This window comes from Arabidopsis lyrata (genome assembly GCF_000004255.2).
Source record: "Arabidopsis lyrata subsp. lyrata unplaced genomic scaffold ARALYscaffold_4, whole genome shotgun sequence".
NCBI lineage: Eukaryota > Viridiplantae > Streptophyta > Magnoliopsida > Brassicales > Brassicaceae > Arabidopsis > Arabidopsis lyrata.
In genome coordinates this window covers 21,386,722-21,409,552 of record NW_003302552.1, presented here as the reverse complement: position 1 = coordinate 21,409,552, position 22,831 = coordinate 21,386,722, and the positions used below count along the sequence as shown (strand labels likewise).

General features: G+C 37.1%; 6 protein-coding genes across 8 annotated transcripts; 2 read left to right on the top strand and 4 right to left on the bottom strand.

Annotated features, from left to right (window-relative positions):
- The first annotated feature begins 3,948 nt into the window (after nucleotides 1–3,948).
- LOC9318000 (probable polygalacturonase At2g43860) lies at nucleotides 3,949–6,009 on the top strand. The gene is made up of 4 exons (XM_002881888.2): nucleotides 3,949–4,766; nucleotides 4,864–5,153; nucleotides 5,242–5,467; nucleotides 5,559–6,009. Exons 1-4 carry the CDS (start codon nucleotides 4,305–4,307, stop codon nucleotides 5,796–5,798), a joined length of 1,218 nt encoding a protein of 405 aa, XP_002881934.1. The 5' UTR covers nucleotides 3,949–4,304; the 3' UTR covers nucleotides 5,799–6,009.
- A 628-nt stretch (nucleotides 6,010–6,637) lies between these two features.
- On the top strand, nucleotides 6,638–9,641 carry LOC9316139 (dual specificity protein kinase shkC). Of its 2 annotated transcripts, XM_002881887.2 has the most exons (12): nucleotides 6,639–7,335; nucleotides 7,446–7,520; nucleotides 7,606–7,710; nucleotides 7,812–7,897; nucleotides 8,035–8,155; nucleotides 8,254–8,333; nucleotides 8,422–8,484; nucleotides 8,596–8,717; nucleotides 8,803–8,888; nucleotides 8,965–9,089; nucleotides 9,187–9,318; nucleotides 9,399–9,641. In XM_002881887.2, the coding sequence occupies exons 1-12, from the start codon at nucleotides 6,898–6,900 to the stop codon at nucleotides 9,403–9,405; spliced, it is 1,440 nt and encodes a 479-aa protein (XP_002881933.1). In that variant the 5' UTR covers nucleotides 6,639–6,897; the 3' UTR covers nucleotides 9,406–9,641. The 2 variants fall into 2 exon arrangements, with proteins under 2 accessions (XP_020883243.1, XP_002881933.1); XM_021027584.1 differs by lacking the exon at nucleotides 9,399–9,641 and having other exon boundaries at nucleotides 6,638–7,335; nucleotides 9,187–9,322.
- A 130-nt stretch (nucleotides 9,642–9,771) lies between these two features.
- Nucleotides 9,772–11,961, bottom strand: LOC9316138 (UDP-glycosyltransferase 74F1). The gene is made up of 2 exons (XM_021027585.1): nucleotides 10,760–11,961; nucleotides 9,772–10,586 (listed from the first exon to the last, which is right to left on the bottom strand). The coding sequence occupies exons 1-2, from the start codon at nucleotides 11,381–11,383 to the stop codon at nucleotides 9,861–9,863; spliced, it is 1,350 nt and encodes a 449-aa protein (XP_020883244.1). The 5' UTR covers nucleotides 11,384–11,961; the 3' UTR covers nucleotides 9,772–9,860.
- A 797-nt stretch (nucleotides 11,962–12,758) lies between these two features.
- LOC9316137 (UDP-glycosyltransferase 74F2) lies at nucleotides 12,759–14,550 on the bottom strand. 2 transcript variants are annotated; one of them, XM_021027586.1, is made up of 2 exons: nucleotides 13,755–14,550; nucleotides 12,759–13,666 (listed from the first exon to the last, which is right to left on the bottom strand). In XM_021027586.1, exons 1-2 carry the CDS (start codon nucleotides 14,367–14,369, stop codon nucleotides 12,941–12,943), a joined length of 1,341 nt encoding a protein of 446 aa, XP_020883245.1. In that variant the 5' UTR covers nucleotides 14,370–14,550; the 3' UTR covers nucleotides 12,759–12,940. The 2 variants fall into 2 exon arrangements, with proteins under 2 accessions (XP_020883245.1, XP_020883246.1); XM_021027587.1 differs by having other exon boundaries at nucleotides 14,001–14,509.
- Nucleotides 14,551–15,296: 746 nt separating this feature from the next.
- On the bottom strand, nucleotides 15,297–17,242 carry LOC9316136 (sm-like protein LSM36B). The gene is made up of 4 exons (XM_002880023.2): nucleotides 17,135–17,242; nucleotides 16,678–16,834; nucleotides 15,689–15,802; nucleotides 15,297–15,591 (listed from the first exon to the last, which is right to left on the bottom strand). Exons 2-4 carry the CDS (start codon nucleotides 16,790–16,792, stop codon nucleotides 15,545–15,547), a joined length of 276 nt encoding a protein of 91 aa, XP_002880069.1. The 5' UTR covers nucleotides 16,793–16,834; nucleotides 17,135–17,242; the 3' UTR covers nucleotides 15,297–15,544.
- Nucleotides 17,243–18,266: 1,024 nt separating this feature from the next.
- Nucleotides 18,267–21,712, bottom strand: LOC9317999 (formin-like protein 2). Its single transcript, XM_021028562.1, has 4 exons — nucleotides 20,093–21,712; nucleotides 19,822–20,009; nucleotides 19,377–19,630; nucleotides 18,267–19,300 (listed from the first exon to the last, which is right to left on the bottom strand). Exons 1-4 carry the CDS (start codon nucleotides 21,565–21,567, stop codon nucleotides 18,482–18,484), a joined length of 2,736 nt encoding a protein of 911 aa, XP_020884221.1. The 5' UTR covers nucleotides 21,568–21,712; the 3' UTR covers nucleotides 18,267–18,481.
- Nucleotides 21,713–22,831: the final 1,119 nt, after the last annotated feature.

Sequence of the window (22,831 nt, the reverse complement as noted above, 5' to 3'; positions counted from 1 at the left end):
ATTTGAAAAGATATTTAGAAATCATTAATTGAATAACAGGTGATTTATTAATAAAAACCAAACTCTTCTAAAATTCCAAATCCAACACCCCCCCCCCAAGTCAATAGCTTTTGCTTTTTGGGAATGTTTTATGTGATTTTTGTTTCGTTTAAAGTTAATTGTATTATTGAATTTGACAGTAGCTGAAATTATGAATCCTAGGCCATCAGTGAAAGTTGCGACTTCTGAATAGGAAAGAACCGATGAAGCGATCTGATAGAGGCGGTGTTGTGGCTGTGCGGCGGGTTAACCTCTATGTTAATAATTTTAGAGTGAATTTCGATCCGCAAAGTATCATAAGACATTAGACGACTTGTGTACGTACACTCTGCCAATAGACGACTGAATTCCCCTGGATGTTGAACCGTTTGTTGAGTGAGAATGACGTCCTCCTCAACATTCCCTATTCCATATTTTTCAACAATTAAATCGTTCCACTTGTTGTAATCGTAATCTTCGCCACTGCCTTCACTACCGTCTATAGTAGGATCGAGGGTACTTCCTCCCATAGATCCATCATCACCCTGATAATCATCATACCCAGCACCATCTTCGTTGTCCTCCTCCTCTTCTTCATCCTCATCTGTTTTATCGTCTTCAACGTCGTCTTGCTCATCTACGGCTTCATTATTTCCATCTACATTTGAAGCCGCTACGATGGGATTTGGTGTCGTTGCACTCCCACACACACGGTAACTCTCACCATCGTCACCATCGGTCCTAGGGACAGTATTTCCGAGTGCCTTGACGGTTGTAATGAAAGAGACAAATAAGGTGACACTAGGATCCCCACCACGAATCAAAAAGAAGGTATCCAGGCTCATTTGATTGTCAATGTAGACAGGAGGGCGTTTACTTTCTATCATCACTGACATTTTTCCCGGCATCCAGTAACTAATTATTGGATTGCATTCGGTGGACTTCAACTGAAAATCGCGCATAATGTACGTACAAATTCCGTGTACGTCATGTTTTCCTTAACACGTACACAACGACCAAACCAGCCTTTCTATGGTTCAAATTTTCATTCTTCTTCTTTGCATCTCCACTCACCCACCATAGTAAATACGGGAATATCCATTACCCACCTGCATCATAAATTCAGCAGAACCCTATTAAATGCAAATGAAAGCATGACTATATCTACAAAAAAACAAAAAGAATTCCCAACTACACACTTATATACATAAATCTATCCTCATTTAGCATTTTCAACTAAAAAAATTGGAAATAAAAATATTCTGGGTTTTTATATAAAAACAATGTTGATTTCGAACACAATCAAGACGCTAGTGTGTTATAATAAAAAACTTCTTAACTAAATTCATTACTTACACGATCAATGCTTGTCTTGGCTCCAAACTTTGTAAATCAAGAAGATCAAAACTTCTCCAGCATCACATTCGTTCAAAATAATTTGTTTGTTTGATGGATCATGTTTGTCTCTTACAACTCCTTCAGCAAATAGCTCAGCTAGTCCATCAACATGTTTGATGTCCGCATCATACGACCTCTCCAAACAGTTACATCCTAAAAATGCCTAAATTACATAAGTCTTATACTATGTACGTACACAAAAATATTTATTGGAGCGTACATGGTACAACATTAATTTAATTTTTTGACATCAAAATTAAGTTATTATGTCAGTTATTTGTATGACTGTAATTTTTTCATATGTTGTTCATACATGATTTGAATGTTTTGTTTTTATAGTCAAAAAATATTTGAAACGTAAATATACAAATTATTTAGATATTTACGTACATATATACACACACATTACTACCGTGTACGTACACATTATTACCGTGTACGTATATATTATTACCGTTACGCACATATGTGTATATGATATTGCTAATCGTGAATAGTCTTTGATAATAATAAATAAAATATTATTTAAAATAGAAATAAAAATATGAAAATGGGTCTGATAGAAAAAAAAAAGAATTTTAACTAAAAATATAAAAACAATAAATATTTATAAAATGGAAAAGCGAATCATCTACTGACAAGTGTTTAAGATTTTCAAACCACACACGGCTCTGTGTCACGTTAAAACATACTATTCCTCAATGTTTTTCTTTAGTTGTGAGGTTTGTTTCTACTGCTTCTCGTATTTGACATATGATTATGTAAATTGCGTAACAGAGCTGGAGTTTTGTGAGTCTCATTAGAGTCAATTTGTGTGTTGATCATAGTTGATTTCAATTATTTACTGAAAACAAATTATTAATATTTTTTTAATTGAGTTCGTAGAAAACTTGTATGAAATTGGTAAGATATTTTTGGTAGAAATATGTCCTTATTTGAGTTTTTTCTATTTACGTGTATGTAGTTTACGGTATACACAGTATTGATTATAAAATGGATATGTACTTCAGTTATATCAAGTACTATTGTGGAGACGGTGTACGTAATATTTATAGAGTTTGTATTTTAGTTTTTCGACTTCAAAATACGCTAATATAAACTAGATTTACAAAATCAATAAATAAATTAAATGTAAAAAAACAAAAGATTATAAGAAAATTGTGAACAGTCAATCGCATAACTGAACCGCATAACTGAACCGTGTACAGTGTACGTAATTGAACCGTACAGTGAACAGTACATCGCATAACTGAACTGCATAACTAAACCGGAACAGTGTACATAACTGAACCGCATAACTGAACCGTACAGTGAACAGTACATCGGTACGCTGGCAGGAGTAAAATGGTCAGATTTTAGCTAAATTGTCAAAACTTGAAAGTCAATTCTCACTTTGCCAAAACATGAAATTAAAACTTGGTCTTATGCCAAAACATGCAATTTACCCTTTTTATTTTCAGTTATATGTTTTTACTGTTTTGCATTATTGTAGAGAAAAAAAAAAGGACATTAAAAAGACAAGCCTCCTCAATTTCGCGCCATTTTCTTCTGTTTGTATAACAAATACAAAAGTGGGTAGTTAGTTTCGGTTGACATTTGCAGTATTTTGGTGGCTCCGTATTTTCCTCTTAAATGCAAAGAAAATGTTTAACTGTTTTAGCTTTTTAAGTCACGGTAATTCAACCTTTTTATCAAAATAAAATACTTATAATTAAAACTTTTATCAATACATATGAATTTTACTTCGAACAAATTGATGTATAGATCTTTTTTCTTTCATTTCAAGTAGTCCACAAAATTGACTTTGCTGACTAAACAAAAAACCAGGATATTACTTGTATAAAGAAATCAAGAAACTGAATCTTACGTAATGAAGTGTGAGTTTAACGCAAGTGATATACGAATCTCGTAGCACTACAAGAAAAATGATAGGGACATCCTTTGTTTGATGCGCATGTTTTCTGTATTTCACAATTTTTTATTTTATTTTATTTTATACTTACCTTATGTGTTGTTTTTGAATATGAATTTTCACATTTCTAGATTGTTTTTGTGATAGGTAAATCAATTGTTTTTGCGATAGGTAAATCAATTTTCGTCTATATATATCAACCATTAGTTTGGAATCTACCCAAAAAAAGTTGACGAATCATTAATCCACTGATCTTGAAATGTCTAATAATTTCTAATTACACTTACTTAAAAAACTCATAAGTTATAATTTGCATGACTAACGATTCTCTGTTAACTCACCAAGAATTTTAGGTGAATGTTTAAAAATCGAAACTAAGGATACTGCTCTAGCGCGCGATCGACAAAATTAAAGAACTTGTGCGCTATGAAATTTAATAAATCACTAACGCAGTCAAGTTAGTGAATATTAAATCATAATGATACCAGAAAATACATAAAAGGAAAACACAATCATAAGAGATACTAAATCTTCTCCTTCTTGTTTTCTTCAATTCATAATTAATTAATCCAAAAGGAGGAAAAAAAAAAATTAATTAATCCAAAAAAAAAGAGAGCCACCAAATCGATCCATAATCAAAATTTCCAATTAAATCAATCCATATAACCATCTCAGTCGAAAATGACTAATCTAATTTCGTACATTACCGTACACTAATGCAGTCGTATAAGGAAATTTATCTTGTGAATAATTACTATTATTTCATGAAACCAATCAAATTTTATCACATAACAAATTACCCGGTCATCTAGGTACAAGTTGACACAATTGTAGATTAATAAAATCAAGAAATTTCCAAATAAACTAATCATTACGTTACTATCGTAAATCTTATAAATTCCCATCTCATGCACCTTCTTCTACACTATTCCTTCATCCTTAAAACACTAACCTTCTCTGAAAAAAAAAACCAAAAATGGTTTATAACACTTCATGCCTTATTCTTCCTTTGGCTCTCATCTTTCTTGATTTCATCTTAATCTCATCATTAGCCCATCCGATTCCAAGCACACTCAACGTCTTATCCTATGGAGCTAAACCAGACGGCTCAAAAGACTCAACCAAAGCCTTCTTAGCCGCATGGGACGTCGCTTGTGCCTCGGCTAACCCTACAATGATAATCGTACCAAAAGGACGGTTCTTGGTCGGGAACCTTGTTTTCCAAGGCAACGAGTGTAAGCAAGCGCCAATATCTATTCGTATAGCAGGCTCAATTGTTGCTCCGGGAGATTTTAGAATTATCGCAGGCTCAGAACATTGGATCTCGTTCGAGGATGTTACTGATGTTTCAATCTACGGTGGAATACTTGACGCTCAAGGCACTAGTTTATGGAAATGCAAGAACAACGGTGGCCATAATTGTCCTACTGGTGCCAAGGTATATATGCTTGACCCACAAGAAACAACAAACTTAATTATTTTTTTAACTTTCATGAGGTTTTAACTTTTTTTTTTTTGGTCAATCTTATTTGTAGAGTTTGATGTTTAGTGGGTCAAATAACATCAAAATCAATGGTTTAACGTCGATAAACAGCCAGAGATTCCATATAGTCATCGATAAAAGCAATAACGTGAACATTGACGGCGTTAAGGTTTCTGCTGATGCGAATAGCCCTAACACCGATGGGATTCACGTCGAATCATCTCACTCCGTCCACATCACTAACTCTAGAATCGGAACCGGTGATGATTGCATCTCCATCGGTCCAGGATCTACTGATGTTTTCATACAAACAATTCAATGTGGTCCAGGCCACGGCATCAGGTAACACACATACATTTCTTGCTCCCCATCTTTCTTAATATTTCACTTTATAAAATGTTCTCTTCGTTTTTTGTGAACTCTCCAACAGTATTGGAAGTCTTGGACGAGCAGAGGAAGAACAAGGAGTGGATAACGTGACCGTGAGTAACGTGGATTTCATGGGAACGGATAACGGAGTTAGGATCAAAACATGGGGAAAAGATAGCAACAGTTTCGCTAGAAACATCGTTTTCCAACATATTAATATGAAGATGGTCAAGAACCCGATCATTATAGACCAACACTACTGTCTTGACAAACCTTGCCCTAAACAGGTAAAAATATCTATTAATTAACAATATCTTTTATACCCATAACTCGATATATTGACTCATTTAATTTGTATATTAATATCTATTATTATAGGAATCTGGAGTTAAAGTATCAAATGTGAGATATGAAGATATACACGGGACTTCGAATACGGAAGTGGCGGTTTTGTTAGATTGTAGTAAGGATAAACCATGTACCGGTATTGTAATGGACGATGTGAATCTTGTCTCTGTTAATCGACCGGCTCAGGCGTCTTGCGATAATGCAAATGGATTAGCGAACGACGTCGTCCCATTCACTCCTTGTCTAAAGAGCGAGATAATTATGACTTAAATATAGATGGATCTCAAAAAACGACGCCGTCCCGATTGCTCCATGACTCTAAAAGATGAGTTCATGTAGTAGATCTGCGAACGACGTCGTCCTGTTTGCTACTTGTTGTAATACTATCTTTGAGAATCTTTGCAATCAAAACTTTCAAGTAATGATTAAATTTTGGTTCACATACTATATATAGATTTTGTTTTTTATAGTAACTAGATATTTTGAGAGATATGAGATTTGCGAGATATTTTTATAGAGATATGCACCAACAACTAGTGAAAAAGTAACATAATTGCTACTTGTTGTAATACTATCTTTGAGAATCTTTGTAATCAAAACTTTCAAGTAATGATTAAATTTTGGTTCACATACTATATATAGATTTTGTTTTTTATAGTAACTAGATATTTTGAGAGATATGAGATTTGCGAGATATTTTTATAAAGAGATGCACCAACAACTAGTGAAAAAGTAACATAATTGGATGAAATAGAAGAAGGTGATGGAAATATATGGATGTGAATTAAAGTAAATCATAAACTAAATGGAAAAATGATTAGTATACATAAATAGCCGACCCATTAACTATTAATTATACTATACTATAATAACCTATGGAGCATATGAGATTTGATACAATTATTACATTAAAATTTAGTGGAGTAGCACCATATTTTTTAGTTTTAATATTTAAAAATTTACCATCATCTTCTCCACTTCACTAAAAAGTCAAAAACCCACTTTCTCCAGGTTGTATTCCATTAAACTAAAGTTTTATCTTTTAATTAGTTCATCTATATATATCTACATGGGATTAATAATCCAATGAAGGTTTTACCTCCAAAATAGAGATTTTGTGAACCAACGAACTTTTTGGTTAATATCGTTAATGGATAATAGTCTCAACTGATTACAAAAAAAAAAAAAAGATAGAAAATTTAAACGGACTACGATCGTTTGTTTGCTGTGACTTGTCTTCTTCTTCTTTGTCTCAATCTCCATTGACCAACCCTCCAAAGACGCAATGTGGGTTTTATTCTTAATCCATTGATCTTGTGAGGGTTTTTGAGAATTTGCGTAAAGGAAGAAACTTTTCAATTTTTCATCAATGGAGAACATAACCGCGCAGCTAAAACGGGGGATCTCAAGACAATTCTCAACTGGTTCGATTCGTCGGACATTGAGCCGACAGTTCACGCGTCAGTCATCTCTTGACCCTCGTCGGACCAACATGAGGTTTAGTTTTGGTCGTCAGTCTTCTCTCGATCCGATCCGGAGGAGTCCTGATTCTGTTAGGAGCGACGACGAGCCACATATGTCGGTACCCGAGAATCTCGATTCCACGATGCAGCTTCTCTTTATGGCTAGCAAAGGTGATGTCAGAGGCATCGAGGAGCTTCTTGATGAAGGAATCGATGTTAATAGCATCGATCTTGATGGCCGGACGGCGCTTCACATCGCCGCTTGTGAGGGACATCTTGGTGTCGTTAAGGCTCTTCTTAGCCGAAGAGCTAACATTGATGCTCGTGATCGATGGGGAAGTACGGTAGGTCTTCTTCTCTTAACCCTCTAGATTTTAGAAATTGCCAAATTTGATTTTGTTGACTGTCTGGATTAGAGATAAAGGTTACATTTTTATGTTGTCTGGTGAATTAGGCGGCTGCTGATGCAAAGTATTATGGGAATTTAGATGTTTACAATCTCTTGAAGGCTCGAGGAGCTAAAGTTCCGGTAAGAATTTTTGATTGATTTAAATACGATTGGTGCTTTGGTCATGTGTTTGTTTTATGAAAGGCTTTTACCTTCACACTTATAGAAAACAAGGAAGACTCCAATGACTGTGTCGAATCCACGAGAAGTTCCTGAGTATGAGCTTAATCCACTTGAGATTCAAGTTAGGAAAGCTGATGGCATCTCAAAGGCATGTTCTTTGCTCTCTTAGATAGACACATTTGTGAACATCATTGTTCTTGAAGCATTTTGATTTATTCAAATCAATGGATGTTGTTTGATTGTTTGCAGGGAGCTTATCAAGTAGCTAAATGGAATGGCACGCGGGTTTCGGTCAAAATACTTGATAAAGATAGCTACTCAGACCCGGAACGCATGTATGCATCTATTACTTGTGTTCTTTATACATTTGAGTGAGCTTAAAATAATGGGAAACTCTAAATTTTGTTTGATTTGGTTTGGCATGAAGAAACTGATTCTGCTTTGTCTTTCTTCTGGCTTTTAATCTTAACAGAAACGCATTTAGACATGAATTGACGTTGCTAGAAAAAGTCCGCCATCCAAATGTTATCCAGTTTGTTGGAGCTGTCACTCAGAATATACCGATGATGATTGTAGTCGAGTATAATCCGAAAGTAAGCTGTCTTTACTTGTCTTCTCCCTTCTGATTTTACCTCTATTCACTAATCATCTCAATGTCTTCTCGTCTGTTACCATTTTGATTCTGTTGCAGGGAGATTTAAGTGTATATCTCCAAAAGAAAGGACGTCTTTCTCCTTCCAAGGCACTTAGATTTGCTCTTGATATTGCCAGGTATGTTAACTTCTCATGTATTGCTGTTAAGGTTACTGTAATTACTGAGTTCCTCACCTGATGGTTTCCGTGGTTTTTCTCCTGTCAGGGGCATGAACTACCTCCATGAATGTAAACCAGATCCAATCATTCACTGCGATCTAAAGCCAAAGTAAGATAACCAAAGGCAAATGTCGATTAGATACATTAAAAAACCTTTGGTACATACTCATTGAGATGTTTCTGTTCGTTTAATATTTCGAAATTTCTCGTAAGGTGTCAGAAATATTTTGCTGGATAGAGGAGGGCAATTAAAGATCTCGGGATTTGGTATGATAAGATTGTCGAAAATTTCACAAGACAAGGCGAAAGTAGCAAACCACAAAGCACATATAGATCTCTCAAGTAAAACAATGCTTCATTCACATGTATGAAAACTGAATCTCTTGGTAAGATCTATGATCATTGAAAAATGTTTTCTTGATTGCAGATTACTACATTGCACCAGAGGTTTACAAAGACGAAATATTTGACCGAAGGGTCGATGCACACTCCTTTGGTGTCATTTTATACGAGGTACCGTACATTTCCTCGTCTGTTTTTTCTTGTGTCTTGTGTTTCTCTCTAATCTTGTTTGTGTGCGTGGTCTCAGATAACTGAGGGAGTACCAGTTTTCCATCCGAGACCTCCTGAAGAAGTTGCGAAAATGATGTGCTTAGAAGGAAAGAGACCAGTATTCAAAACTAAGTCAAGAAGTTACCCTCCAGATATAAAAGAGTAAGCTCTAAAACTATTTTGAAACAAAAATTATCTATGGCCAAAGACAAGAAGTTGGAGTGCCGGCTCTTAACCTGTTATAACGCTTACTCTGCAGGTTGATAGAGAAATGTTGGCATCAAGAAGCCGCTATTAGACCGACATTCTCTGAAATTATCATTCGACTTGACAAAATAGTAGCTAATTGCTCAAAACAAGGATGGTGGAAAGACACATTCAAGTTCCCTTGGTAAGATTTCATCTTCTGATATAATCTATAGTTAAAACATAGATGGAAGATTGTGTGTGCTTTAATGTTTACTTTCACAGGAAATAAAAGGGGAAGAAGAGGAAGGAGAAACAAGAAGAGCGTGAGATTTGTGGACAAAATCCGATTCACAATGTTTCTCAGATATCGACAAACACACTTGCTATGTATATTTTTTTGTGTGTAGAACAAAAAACAGAAGATACTATCTTCTTATTGTCATTCCACTTCTTTACATAAGCAAGTTTGTATAGTTTATAAGCGCGTTACTGTATAACAAAGAAAAGAACTCCGGCTCGTTGCAACTAGAGGATGAACATACAACGAACAGGAGTTCTTTTCTTTGTTAAACATTATGGATCCCCTTGCCTGCCTACTTCACAGCCTCAACATATTCCAAGAACTCCATATATGTGGATGAACAAACAACAGATGAAGAATCAACTTTAAAAGGTTTTATTGAAATATCCATCAGGACATTTTAAGCATATCAAATCTCTTTGCTACATTATCATGTGCATAACTTATTTGATTTGAATTTTTGATACAAATGCGTTAATGTTGATATATGTAGAGCCTCCTTCACTGAGTGACTTCACAGCCAAGTCTCTCCAATTTCCCGCATTCTCCTTCATCTCTTTGCTCTTCTCTCCTTCCATCACTTCCTTGATGCTCAACTCAATCTCCTCTCTTTTGGCAATCCCACTTTCTTTCTCTGCCTTCACACGAACCCCAACCTTCCACACATCTTGTATATACTTTGCATTCATTGGTTGATCAGTCCATTGAGGCATAGCCACCATGGGAACCCCTAAACTCAAACCCTCCATGGTTGAGTTCCAGCCACAGTGAGTCATGAAACAACCGATGGCTTTGTTTGACAAAACTTGAAGCTGAGGACTCCACTTCAAGACCAAGCTCTTGTCTTTATCCACTGTTTCAAGAAACCCTGGTGGGAGCTTTGACTCCTCTGAAGCTCTGACCACCCACAGGTAGCTGAAGTTGCTTATCGCCGAAGCAATCTCTTCCATCTGCTCACTACTCAGTTTAGCCATGCTCCCAAAAGCTATATACACCACCGACCCTTGTGGCCTCTTGTCTAGCCAGTCAGTGCATAAGGCAGCTTCTTTCAAGTCGAAGAGGTTTAGATCATAGTCGTTGTCAAATTTGATCTGTTGGTCTAAGTACATTGATGGAACAGTTGGACCAATTGTCAACACAGGACATACCTTCGACAACAACTCCTCTTCCTATAGAAGGTAATCAGAGAACAAAAAAATAGTCATTAGGTGATAAAACAGAGTCAGTAAGGCAATAAAAACAGAGTAGCTAAGGAAAAAACAGGGTAGCTAGGTCAAAAAGAAGAGAGTAATTTAAACAAGAGTGAGGGGAAGAAAACAGAGTAATTAGAAAATGAACTAACCTGAAGGTCGAGGTCATGGAAAGAATTAACGAGCACGAAATCAGCTTTGTCGAAGTTTGTGAACTGTTGAAGCACCATCTCAAAGTAAGCAAGGTGGGAGCCAGTAGGAGTGACGAAAGTAGGCAAATCTTGGAGCTCAAGAAGAGGCAAATCCTTGATGGGAAGTGTCAAGCGACCATTGTTTATGTAAGAAAGATAATTGATATAGTTAACGGCGCAAGACTGCGTGAAGAAAGGAGCCGCAGCTAAACCAAACTCCCTTGCAAGGTCAAGTGCCCAAGGCATGAAAGAATCGTAGACGATACAAGTGATGGGATTATCAGTACTCTGGTGCTTGCGGATGACATCAGCAACGGTTTTGGAGCCAAAGGTTTTGAAGTTTTGGAGGTACTCAGGGACAGAACCGGCTGATGAGAAGCCTCCCTGGTCGTAGCCATCGGAGATTGTGGCTATGGAGATAGGACTAGATGGGTCGAGGTGGATGGTGTTGAAGATGAAAGAGGTGAGAGTGTGAGTTGTTTTGAAACCTTTGGAGTGAAGTCGTTTGCAGAATTGGCGAATCGGAGTGATGTGACCTTGGCTTGGGAATGGCACTGCTAATACATGTCCTCTCATCTTCTCCATCTCTCCCTATCTCTCACTGTCTCTTTCTCTCTCTCTTTCTTTGTCGCTCTCAATCTTTTTAGAACGAATAAAGAGATATGGGGAATATATATATTAATAGATGGTTCATGACAATAGCCTGTCATCAGAGCAAGAAAAGAAAAATGTGTAAAATGGTCCAAAAAAACTACATAATGGTGACAAGTGAAAAGCTTGTTTCAGAAAGTTTTATCACTTTTATCAGATTTAATTGGAAAGATGGAGAGTACATATAGACACATGCAAATTTAAATAGGAACTAACGATATGAGAAGATTCTCTACGGTTCTATTGTTCGAATAAGATCTCAACATTTTTAGTATAGTAGCAACTATGAGTGTATATATATATAATTAAAATGTTGTAGAAATCTATTGTAAATAAATTTTTGAAAATAATGCAAATTGAAATAGGAAGTAACGATATGAGAAGATTCTCTACGGTTCTAAAGTTGGAATAAGATCTCAACATTTTTACTATAGTAGCAACTATGAGTGTATATATATAAAAAAATTAAAATGTTGTAGAAATCAATTGTAAATATATTTCTAAAAATTATAAATAAAATTTAGTATATAAGAAATTCTAATCCTAACAAAGCCAAAAAAAAGTTCAAATGTCAAGTGATGTATATGTTAAACCTAACAAAGCCAAAAAAAAAAAAACAATTTCTGCATTTGGTAAACCTAATAAAGCAAGAATAGCAGCAGCCTAGCAGGTCATAAAAGGTTCAGAACTATGAATATTCATTTGCATGCAAATATCAATATCTTGGTTTGATATGAAACCAACTGAAAATAAACTCAAAACTAAACTATTCGAAAATGGGATATTTCTCTAAATATAAACATCATAGTTTCAGTTTGGCTTGGTCTATTTTAAGAGCAAACATCCAAAGTTGTCTATGGAGAAGGTGCTGGAAGTAAATTTTGGCGGAACTGAAGCAGAGATCCCAACCGTTGATTATTTTTTTGTTTTCCAGCCAAAACACCGTGTATTAAGTTTGCGAGATTAAACCTTAAACACTAAAGACTTTCCTCAAGAGAGGAACAAGAAGAAATTGTTTTCAATAGGGAAAATTTCTCCAACTTCTTGTTTTTTTGAAAAAAAATAAATAAACAAGAGGCTGGGAGAAATTTCTTATCCTGTAATTCGGATCAATTGATGGAGTATTCGGACCAATTGTCAAGACAGGACAAAGTTTCGACCACAATTCCTTATCCTGTAACGAAAAACAGAGTAATTAGGACAAAAATTAGTACATGAACAAGAACAAAATATGGTTGAGGAATTTGTAAGAAAGAGATAGAGGAAACACCAAAAGACCATATGTTTTTTCAGTCTGCAAGAGGCTAAGGATCTAGAAATCATAATTTTTATGTAGCTTTTCCGTTAAAAGAGAGCAACACCAAGAGACCATATGTTTTTCATGATTTGAACATACAACATAAGAAGAATCAACTAAAGATTATGCTGAATGAAAGACGTACTAAATAATATATTATTATAGAAGGACCTTTGCTACTTTATGTGAGTAACTTATTTGCTCTGAACCCTTGATACAAATGTGTCAATGTTGATATCTGTAGAACCTCCTTCATTGAGTGACTTGAGAGCCAAGTCTCTCCATTTCTTCACGTTCTTCTTCATCTCTTTGCTCCTCTCTCCTTCCATCACTTCCCTAATGCTAAACTCAATCTCCTCTCTCTTGGCAATCCCACTCTCCTTTTCTGTCTTCACACGAACTCCAGCTTTCCACACATCTTGTATGTACTTTGCGTTCATCGGTTGATCAGTCCATTGGGGCATTGCCACCATGGGAACCCCAAAGGTCAAAGCCTCCATGGTTGAGTTCCAGCCACAGTGGGTCAAGAAACAACCGATGGCTTTGTTTGATAGAACTTGAAGCTGAGGACTCCATTTCAAGACCAAGCTCTTGTCTTTATTCACTGTGTCAAGAAACCCTGATGGGAGCTTTGCCTCCTCTGAAGATCTGACCACCCACAGGAAGCTGAAGTTGCTTACAGCTGAAGCAAGCTCCTCCATCTGCTCATTAGTCAGCTGAGCCATGCTTCCGAATGCTACGTATACCACCGACCCTTGTGGCCTCGTGTCGAGCCAGTTGGTGCAGAAGGAATCATCTTTCGATTCTATGAGATTCAGATCATAGTCGGTGTCTGATTCGATACGTTGGTCTAAGTAAATTGATGGAATAGTCGGACCAATTGTCAACACAGGACAAGCTTTCGACCACAATGCATTCTCCTGTAACGAAAAACAGAGCAATTAGGACGTGTACAAGAACAAGACATGGTTTGAGAAGCTGTAAGAAAGAGATAGAAAGAGATCTAACATGAAGTTCCAACTCTTGGAAGCTATTAACAAGTACGAAATCAGCTTTTTCGAAATTTATAAATTGTTGAAGCACCATCTCAAAGTAAGCAGGGTAAGATCCAGAAACAGAGAAGAAAGAAGGCAAATCTTGGAGCTCAAGAAAAGGCAAATCCTCAATGGGAAGCTTCAAGCTTCCATTGTTTATGTATGAAAGATAATAAACGTAGTTAACAGCACAAGGCTGCGTAAAGAAAGGAGTCGCAACTAAACCAAACTCTCTAGCCACGTCAAGTGCCCAAGGCATGAAAGCATCATAGACGATACAAGTGATGGGGCTATCACTAGTCTGGTGTTTGCGGATGATGTCTGCAATGGTTTTCGAGCCGGAGGTTTTAAAGTTTTCGAGGTAGTCGGCGATGGAGCCAGCTGATTCGAAACCCCCATGGTCATAGCCATCGGAGATGGTGGCTATGGAGATTGGACCAGATAGGTCAGGTTTGATGGAGTTGAAGACGAAAGTGGTGAGAGCGAGAGTGGTTTTGAGACCTTTGGAGTGAAGTCGTTTGCAGAATTGGCGGATTGGTGTGATGTGTCCTTGCGTTGGATATGGCACTGCTAATACATGTCCTTCCATCTCTCTCTTACTTCTTCCTGTTCTCTCTTAAATCTTTTGCTTTAACCAAAATGAATATGCCTCAAGAGATAATGAGAATATATGTACATATAGGTTCGTCTGGTTCTTGTTTAGATAAGAGCTTTGGGATCAGAACAAATGATGGTTTTTTGTTTTCCTTTATTTATTTTAAGAAAGAAATAAGAAAACAAAAGTACAAAAACCACTTTGCATTTTCTTTCACAAGAAAAGGAAATGTGTTAATATAAATACAAGTTGAAATGCTTGTTTGCAGTAATTTTGGCTTCATTGTTTTGTCTGCCATGTGCTTTTCTGTTCTGTATATTTTGTTTAAAATAAAAACACAACCATAATTTTTACTATTTTAAAATAAATTGTTAATTAAACATACAAACGATGACTGTAAATGGAAAGAGAAACCATGTTTGTGATCAGCGTTTTCATTTTACATTTTTGGTAAAAATTGATTAAAAAAAAATATATCATTCTCAAGATGTAAATACAAACACACAAAATCGAAGCTTTATTTGTTATTTTTGAAGTAAAAGAGATGGAAAAAAGAAGAGACCAACCGAAATGGGTAAGTACTAAAGACGTGAAAAGATTCTCTACGGCTCTATAATTACAAGAAGTTGTCGACAATAAGAAAATGACTTGGTTTACAAAAAAAAAAAAAAAAAAAAAAAAAAAAAAAAAAAAAGAAAATGACTTATTTGATGTAGTATTCTTCAAGTATATCTCACATTTCCTTATTATCTATCTATATCTATACTGTAGTGTGTTTTATTATTATTGTATCTTTCACTAGATCCAGTTTCATATTTTCTTATCACAATTCACACACAATCTCAGATGTCAACAATTAGTGTAATATGTCTAGTGGATCAATATTGAACCAAAGCAACTTTGCAACGACAGCAAGGGACATCAGATTGTGACGCAAGTGAGTGCGTCATCAAAACACCAATGATTAGGCTACATTATAAAACAAAAATCTGGCTCTTTCTCAGGATTTTGAAGATGATTCAGACACAAACTGAGTTGCAGAGTTGTAAGAAAAAAAGACATGTCAAATTGATTAAGAGAAGATAAAAATCTCTCTGGTGGCTACAAATCCTTCATTTGTCATATGGCAGAGGTAGAAGAAGATGACCATTCATGGTGTTGAAAGAGAGCTAGGCTCCATCTGACAAGGTCCCCTTCGTTGTGCTGATGTAAAGAACTGTGGCCACCAAACAGCAAACTTTTCAGATATATGTAAATCAAAAAACAAACTAAAGCGATTAGTAGAATGATGATGAATGTGATTTGGTTTTTACCATTGTTGCCACGGACAAAAGCGTCGCCATATTTGTTCTTTAGCTGGCCATTTACGTACTCTTCGGTTTGCTCCATTGCGATGTTCATATACCCATCAAGACAAGTGAGAATGCCTGCAAACAAGAACAGAGACAAAGCGTTGTGTCATACTGTCATGTGTAGTTTCCGTGTGTGACCGAAAAGATCTTTTAAATTAGCTTGATACAACATGATATGCCAAAGAAAGAATAAGTCTGACTTTTGTAGGTAAACCAAAGAAAGATAATCAAGCTAGAAGTCCTCCTAGTCTGTAAGTTATTATAGAGTTCAAGAGACCAAGGTCTTGTCCTTAAATCGCAGGTGATAAAGGCTCCATAGCTAGGTTCTTTGCAAGGTGAAAGTCCATATTCTATCAGAAGTAAGTGTAAATGCATCTCGAAACACTTCACAGAACATATTTGGAGATATTTATTAAGACCAGCACATGACATGGGAAGGAGGAAAGAGTAGCCAGGAAAGGACAAAATCAACCACATATGGCTCTGTCATCTAGAGATGATTTAACATCTCAAGTGAGAAGCTCTCAGAGAGTCACAAAGCTATCATCTAAATTTAAAATCACTCTCAAATTCCAACGGAGCATGTCTCAAACACAGTTTCTTGGAGACAAGATTGGGAAATATCATGGTTTAACGATACGAAAGCCTTTCGAAACTAAGCTCAGCAAAAATGAAACTTCAGAGATGCACTTTTCAAATCAAAAGAGAATCAAAATCAAGCAATTCTTAAACAAAGAAAGGGTCATTCTTTAAACAAACATCCTTAGGTTCCATTAACATGGCGAAAAAGAATGGCATTGAGTCATCTAAAACCCAAAATTCACAAAGGTTTGCATAAGACTCCAATAGCTTAACCACCAAAAACAGAAGCAAGCTTATAGATAGCACACAGGGTATAAAAGAACTTGAACAGTAAACCAAAATGCAGAGAGAGAGAGAGAGAAACCGACCTCGATAATCAACACCAGAGTTGAGTTTCACAACAACTGGTTTACCACGGATAGACTTCAAGAAATCAGCAGGTGTTTTAGTTGTTCCAGAAGCTTTCTCTCCAACTCCACTCATCTTCTTTGCTTTAGAAACCACAATCTCCTTTATCACCAATATCTGCCAAACAAATCAGATCCAAATCAAACAAGATCCCTCACAATTTCCCACAAAGCCAACAAATTCGTGTCAGCAATTCGAAATCCATAATTCAATCAAATTACATAAAGCCCTTGAAAAAAGAAATCATCTTGAATAGCAAACTTAACGATTTCTTTCGAACTACACAAAACTTTGTGCCCTAAAACCCTAAACCTCGACTAATTACGAAATGCGCGATTGACTTCGATTAGGCAAAAAGAGAAACTTTGAAATGGATTTGCAGAAACAGATGAGTCTGCAAATCTAAGAACAACGAACCTCGAGTCCACGAACAAACGGCAAACGCGTAAGTAGCTAGAACTAGAAGAGACTCCCGTTCGATGAAGAAGCTGAAGAGAGCGAAGAAAGGTGAAACATTTACATATAGGTCTTTTATTTGCATCTATATGCCACGTGGCACGTAGTTATTGGTTGAAGTCAAAGTAAATTCACAACTAAAATATGATTGGTCTACTACAAAAGATATTACTTTGACCGAATCAATTACCGGGTTGGCATTTATTCCACCAAAAATTATCGATTTAGGTCAGATTACCAAGCATTCAGTTTTAAGCATTTCACAGCGTAGCAAAATGACGTTATTATCCTCACCAATATGGGCTGAAAGAAAAAGAAAAAAAATCTTCCGTCGACGAATGACGATGATTTGCGATGGTGGTGGTGATGAGATCCGGTAAAGGAGATGGTGGTGAAGATGTTGAGATGTGATGAGAATGATGAGTTATATATGGTGAACAAGATGTTGGTCACGATGATGAGATGATGAGATCCGATACCTAATTTTGTTTAGATTTAAAATAGAATTGGAAGTTTTGATTCGATTGATGGTTTAGATTGGAGCCCTTGGGTTTACTAGATTCCCCATAGGGTTTAGCTTCCTTGATTCAAAACGAAATTAATTGAATCCACTGAAATCATCGGATCTAAGATGGTATGGGCGACGGAGAGGTTTTGTGTTTCGAATCAAAGATCTTGTTGACGACGGATGGAGATGGTGTTGGCGGTGGAGGTGTTGAGAAGCGAGGTTTATGGCCTGGAAAGCGAGAGTTGTTGGGAGATGAATCCAAAGGAAGGAGAAAGCCATGGTTGTCGTCAGAAGGAAGGAGAAGATACAGAGGGACAAAACAGTCTTTTCCCCTGGCCCCAAAATGCCTAAATTCATAAGGCCTGGAAGACATTCCATTTTTGAAAGTTTTGGGCCAAATAATGCCCATTTTAACAATATTCCCTACTTTGACCTTCCAATTGAGGACTTACCTTGTTCTTGAATTTTTTTTTTTTTTTTTTTTTTTTTTACATTTTGACATTTTGTAACTATAGTATAGTTTGCAATAATTCTTGAAATTTTCACAAGACTTCAGTTCTTTCTTTTTAGGTTTAAATGATTAAATCAATAACTACATCTACACGTGACATTAATAATTCAACAGAGGACTGGAACACGTACAGAGCCCGATAGCAACTTGCAACAATCAGCCAAAATCTATTTAAATTCGCCTATCAATAAAAATATAAATATATAACATATATATTTTCTTGAGTACGTAGCAAATGAAACCAAAACATTAGCATACACCGAACCATACTCGAGCCAACAGTTTTCACTTAAAACGAGTCATCGTCCTCGTCTAGAGAACCCGATGGACTCAGACGTGAGTTGTTATTGTTAACCACAGGAAACAGAGGCGTGGCGGTCTGGTTCGATGGCGAATGTCGTGGCACGGATCCATACACCGTTCTCTCGTTAACGCGTCCAACTTCTTTACACACTTGATCAAGAATCGTCAGAAAGTCTCTGACCACAGCGAAAATGCGAAAATGATGAGTTTCCGAGTTCCCGTGGAAATACTCTGTTACTTCTTTAACCATCTTCATCACATTGTCTCCATGAGATTGTATCTCTGTGATCTCTTTCTCAGCTTTGTTCAAGAATGAGTTCATTGACTCCAAGAATCTCTCTACACCTGTTTCTTCCTTTAGCTCCGCGAGTACTTCCTTGACTTTCGCTATTCCTCTGGCTGTTTCCGCTGTTTCGTTGATGAGGGAATTTGAATCCATTGCAGCTGCTTTCTTAACGTTAATCAACTGAGAGCTGAGACCTGAAACTACTTGCAACCCCAGTTTCTTGAGCTCTAGGTCGTCTTGGAATGCGGATTGCTCGGCCATGTCATTGCCTATATGGCTTTGAGTCGGAGTAAAAGGAACCCGAGCACCTTCAAATTTTATGATCTCTTGAACCACGAAATGCAATAAGGTTGTTTTCCCATCCGCGCCTTTGATATCTACCAGTTTTAAGAGTGTGTCGAGCTTGAACGCATGTGCATCACCTCTATTGGTTCCTATATTCATCCGGTTCCCGGTCTTGAGCACTGCTTCTAAAAGCTTCAAGAACATCCGCGTGTTCTTTAACTCACCAGAAGCAGCCTGAGAGTTTGATCAAATGCATATGAATGTTCTGTTTTCAGCACAAATACACTTATGAGGCCAAGTAGAGTTTTACCTCCAGGGTGTCAAAGGATCTGTTAAGGTACTCGGTTTCTGATTCGAACTTGACTATGTAAAGCATTGCATCAATCCTCTTGAAGGCGAGAGGAATGTTCAACAATGCTTTGAGGAATTTCTCTGCAGGTCCTATCTTGGAAGGAGATCCATCATCATTGTCTTTAAGCTCCTTAAGCTTGTCCTCTTCTTCTTTGGTAGGAGCCATCTTAAGCAAGCATTCGAGAAGCTCGGGTCCAAGCGTATCCGAGTTGCCTGATTCATGAACAAGGAAGTTATTAGACATCAACTAAATCAGTCCAGTCAAGCTTCAAGAACCACAGACCAATTTGAGAATCATCAAAGCCAATGGAATGTTGCAGTAAGTTTGAGTAACCTAAGCAAATTTCAAAATTCGAGATCGAAACTTTTGCTGCATAAGCAACAACAGATTGGAAATTACTCACCTTCTACAAGAGCTTCACATACTTCATCAGCAGTTACATTAAGAGCTCTCAGCAAAATGGCAATGTTGTGTGATTTTCTTGGATCAAGAAACCGATTCTCCTGATTAGCGGATTGAACAACGCCATCTCTTGTTCTTGAATTTGTATCATTCACCTTGAACAATGTCTCTATCATTTCTTCATTCACTCTGCAAGACACAAAAGAATCGTATCTTAGTCGTGTATGCAAATGAATGGATTAAGACTTGGATTCAAATTCGTTATGTCTTACTGAAAGGAGTTTGATTTGATTTGGTCCCACACCATAACACGGCTCGAGCGTGCTCTAACTTTATCCCAATGTAAAGTCTTCAACTTTGGTTTCATGGTCTCCACTTTCTTCTCTGGGTCAGAATCCCCATCAGGAGGCGAGTGCGACATAGTAGCCGGAATCTCCAAGAATTGCGGCGGCGGAGGAGGTGGTGGAGGTGGCCTCGCTGGACAAAGCCGCTTTGAAACGCCGTTGTTTGAGCTGTTCTGACTGTGCAGCGAGACAGGAGGACTAACCGACTTAGGTTTCAAACTTGTTCCCGGAGAAGCATTCAACGACGGCACTGAATTAGTCGGCGAACACGAGTTCGAGCCTGAGCCGTTGATACTCCTGTCACCAATCTGATCAACATCCTGTTTACGCCCTGAAGATCCTCTCGGAGAGAAAAACTCATCGTTTTCGTTATCGTCTCCGTCAAAGTATTGTCTTTTAGGGTTTAACTGTTCAGTGCTTTTATAGACGGGAGTGAAAGATTGGAGCTTTGGTAGAGGGGGAAGAGGACGAAGCTCCGGCGAGCCTAGCTTATGGTACTGTGAGTAAGAAGAGGTAGAAGACGACGAAGCTGGAGGAGGTAATTCCAATACGCCGGTGATACCGCCGGAGAGGGAGATTGGAGATTTTTGCTGTTCTAAACCACCGCTTCGGGAGTTTACTAAAGTACCTAAGTAGAGAAACTCAGAGGAAGTGTGTGAGGAAGTGTACTTCGGTGGTTGTTGATGTTGTTTGTGTTTCTTAGTGCCGTCGGATGGAGAGGCGTTGAAGAGCTGAAGAGCATCTGATCTCGTGGATTTGGTGTCGTCTGCAGGGGAGGAGCGGCGGCGATGGCGAGTTCGGCGGATGAAGATGATGAAGACGGCGAATAGAGAGAGGAGAGCAGCGGCGCAGATGACCGAGGCGGTTATGGTGACGAGCCTAGCGATGTGGCCGTTGCTGGGAGGCTTGGATGGTTTGTTGTGAGTTGGGAAGAGGAGAGAAGAGATGTTGGCGGGAAAAGTCGGGAGTGAGGCCGGAGGAGGTGGTGCTGGAGGAGGGTGAGAGGCGGTGGAGGTTGGGTCTGATGAGGGGAAAAAAGGGTTTGGATGCGGCGGAGACGGCGGAGGAGGTGGAGGATTTGCGACGGATGAGAAAAGGTGTTTCTCGTGCGGTGGTGGTGGTGGCGTCGCTAGTTGTTTCTTGTGGTGGTGATGTATGTGTGGGGAAGGAGATGGAGGTTGGGAAGAGACCGGAGGTTGATACGGTGGTGGAGCGGCGGTTACGACCGGGAAAAAGGGTTGGTGAAGTAAGTGACGAGAGTGGAAACGTTGATCGGCGGTGGAGGAAGAGAAGAAGAAAGCTACAAAGAGTAAGCAGAAGAAGGAGAGGGGTAGTTTAGTCATTGGTAACGTTTTCCCCCAAAAACACACACCTAGTTTTAGGGCTTGTTGTTGTTGTGGCATTCAAAATCTGACATTGAAGAGAAAAGAGAGAGAGAGAGAGTGAAGAAGCGTTTTGGTTTGGTCGATGAAGAGATAGAGAGAGAGTGATAACAAAAAAAAAAGGTTTGGTCTTTACGAGAGACTGACACTTTTAGAAAGAGAAATTGGAGGGAATAGTATAAGTAGGTGTCATTACTCAAAAAAATTTTTATTTAACGTCTCTCTTATTTGATTTGATTGAGAAATGGTAGTTCGTGATTTATTTATGGTTTCCACGTTTTATCTTATCCAAAAAGCTTTAAATTTTGTATCTGTAAAATCGAATAATTGATAATTAAAAATACAATTCGAATCATTAATTTGTTTCAGAACAAAAAATTAAATGATACTTGCTGGCTTGGACCAATTGTTAGCAGAAATATCTATTTTCAATCATAATGATTGCTGTAATAATTAATAATGGACATCTTTCCCACCAAGATTTCTTCAATAAGAAACAATGATTTTTGACGATTAAGGCGTAGTTAGTAGTATCCCTTTTCTGTTGATTATTTCACGTATAAGTAAGATTTAAAGATCTTGATTGTGACTGTTTCACTGCCACAATTAGTTAAACATTAATGGTTTCTTCTTCTTCTTCTTGTTTTTGTACCTTGAATTATCGTAAAAATATGGAGAATGTGAAAGAAGAGACTACTTAAATTTGCTGAAATGGTGAAATTGCATGGCTCATCAAAATCTTCTGGATTGTACTGAATAGCGAGCGAAGTCAACATTTTCTTCCAACACAACCATATTATTTCTGCAAACCAAATTTATTGTGACAAACAAGATACATTTAACATACAAAAAAGAATTTTTTTTATCGGATGTCCCCGAAGGGACACAAAAAAGAATTATACTTATTTCGAGAGTTTCTTTTTTTAAATGATACTATTTGCATGGTAATATATTTTTATTTTTATTTTTTACTTGACATCTTTTACAAAATATAAACCTAAACACATAACATAATATAAAATTTCCTCACTATTATTGTTTGCGTTCGTGATAATTTCTTTTTTAAATGAAAAAAATACTTAAATATTTTTGTTTTTAAACAATGTTTATTTTCATCAAACCAAACATATCACTTCAATAAACAAACTTAAATATAAAGCATATAATGGATCCGATCTATTAACGGTACGTATTTCAACATTTCAAATCTAGAAAACGCAGTGAAACGATACTACTATTTTTTAGTAAAACAAATGACATGCAAGTGTTTTGCTTTTTTTTTTTT

Excerpts from the sequence above, each read along its gene's own strand:
- LOC9318000 (XM_002881888.2), top strand. The coding sequence starts at position 4,305 with ATGGTTTATAACACTTCATGCCTTATTCTTCCTTTGGCTCTCATCTTT. Across the intron at positions 4,767-4,863 it reads ATTGTCCTACTGGTGCCAAG|AGTTTGATGTTTAGTGGGTC; the intron begins GTATATATGCTT and ends TCTTATTTGTAG. Across the intron at positions 5,468-5,558 it reads ACAAACCTTGCCCTAAACAG|GAATCTGGAGTTAAAGTATC; the intron begins GTAAAAATATCT and ends CTATTATTATAG.
- LOC9316139 (XM_002881887.2), top strand. The coding sequence starts at position 6,898 with ATGGAGAACATAACCGCGCAGCTAAAACGGGGGATCTCAAGACAATTC. Across the intron at positions 7,898-8,034 it reads TACTCAGACCCGGAACGCAT|AAACGCATTTAGACATGAAT; the intron begins GTATGCATCTAT and ends TAATCTTAACAG. Across the intron at positions 8,156-8,253 it reads TAGTCGAGTATAATCCGAAA|GGAGATTTAAGTGTATATCT; the intron begins GTAAGCTGTCTT and ends ATTCTGTTGCAG.
- LOC9316138 (XM_021027585.1), bottom strand. The coding sequence starts at position 11,383 with ATGGAGAAGATGAGAGGACATGTATTAGCAGTGCCATTCCCAAGCCAA. Across the intron at positions 10,587-10,759 it reads TCCATGACCTCGACCTTCAG|GAAGAGGAGTTGTTGTCGAA; the intron begins GTTAGTTCATTT and ends TACCTTCTATAG.
- LOC9316137 (XM_021027586.1), bottom strand. The coding sequence starts at position 14,369 with ATGGAAGGACATGTATTAGCAGTGCCATATCCAACGCAAGGACACATC. Across the intron at positions 13,667-13,754 it reads TCCAAGAGTTGGAACTTCAT|GAGAATGCATTGTGGTCGAA; the intron begins GTTAGATCTCTT and ends TTTTCGTTACAG.
- LOC9316136 (XM_002880023.2), bottom strand. The coding sequence starts at position 16,792 with ATGAGTGGAGTTGGAGAGAAAGCTTCTGGAACAACTAAAACACCTGCT. Across the intron at positions 15,803-16,677 it reads CTCTGGTGTTGATTATCGAG|GCATTCTCACTTGTCTTGAT; the intron begins GTCGGTTTCTCT and ends TCTTGTTTGCAG. Across the intron at positions 15,592-15,688 it reads TTTTGTCCGTGGCAACAATG|TTCTTTACATCAGCACAACG; the intron begins GTAAAAACCAAA and ends TGGTGGCCACAG.
- LOC9317999 (XM_021028562.1), bottom strand. The coding sequence starts at position 21,567 with ATGCCACAACAACAACAAGCCCTAAAACTAGGTGTGTGTTTTTGGGGG. Across the intron at positions 19,631-19,821 it reads ATGTGAAGCTCTTGTAGAAG|GCAACTCGGATACGCTTGGA; the intron begins GTGAGTAATTTC and ends TTCATGAATCAG. Across the intron at positions 19,301-19,376 it reads GATCCTTTGACACCCTGGAG|GCTGCTTCTGGTGAGTTAAA; the intron begins GTAAAACTCTAC and ends TCAAACTCTCAG.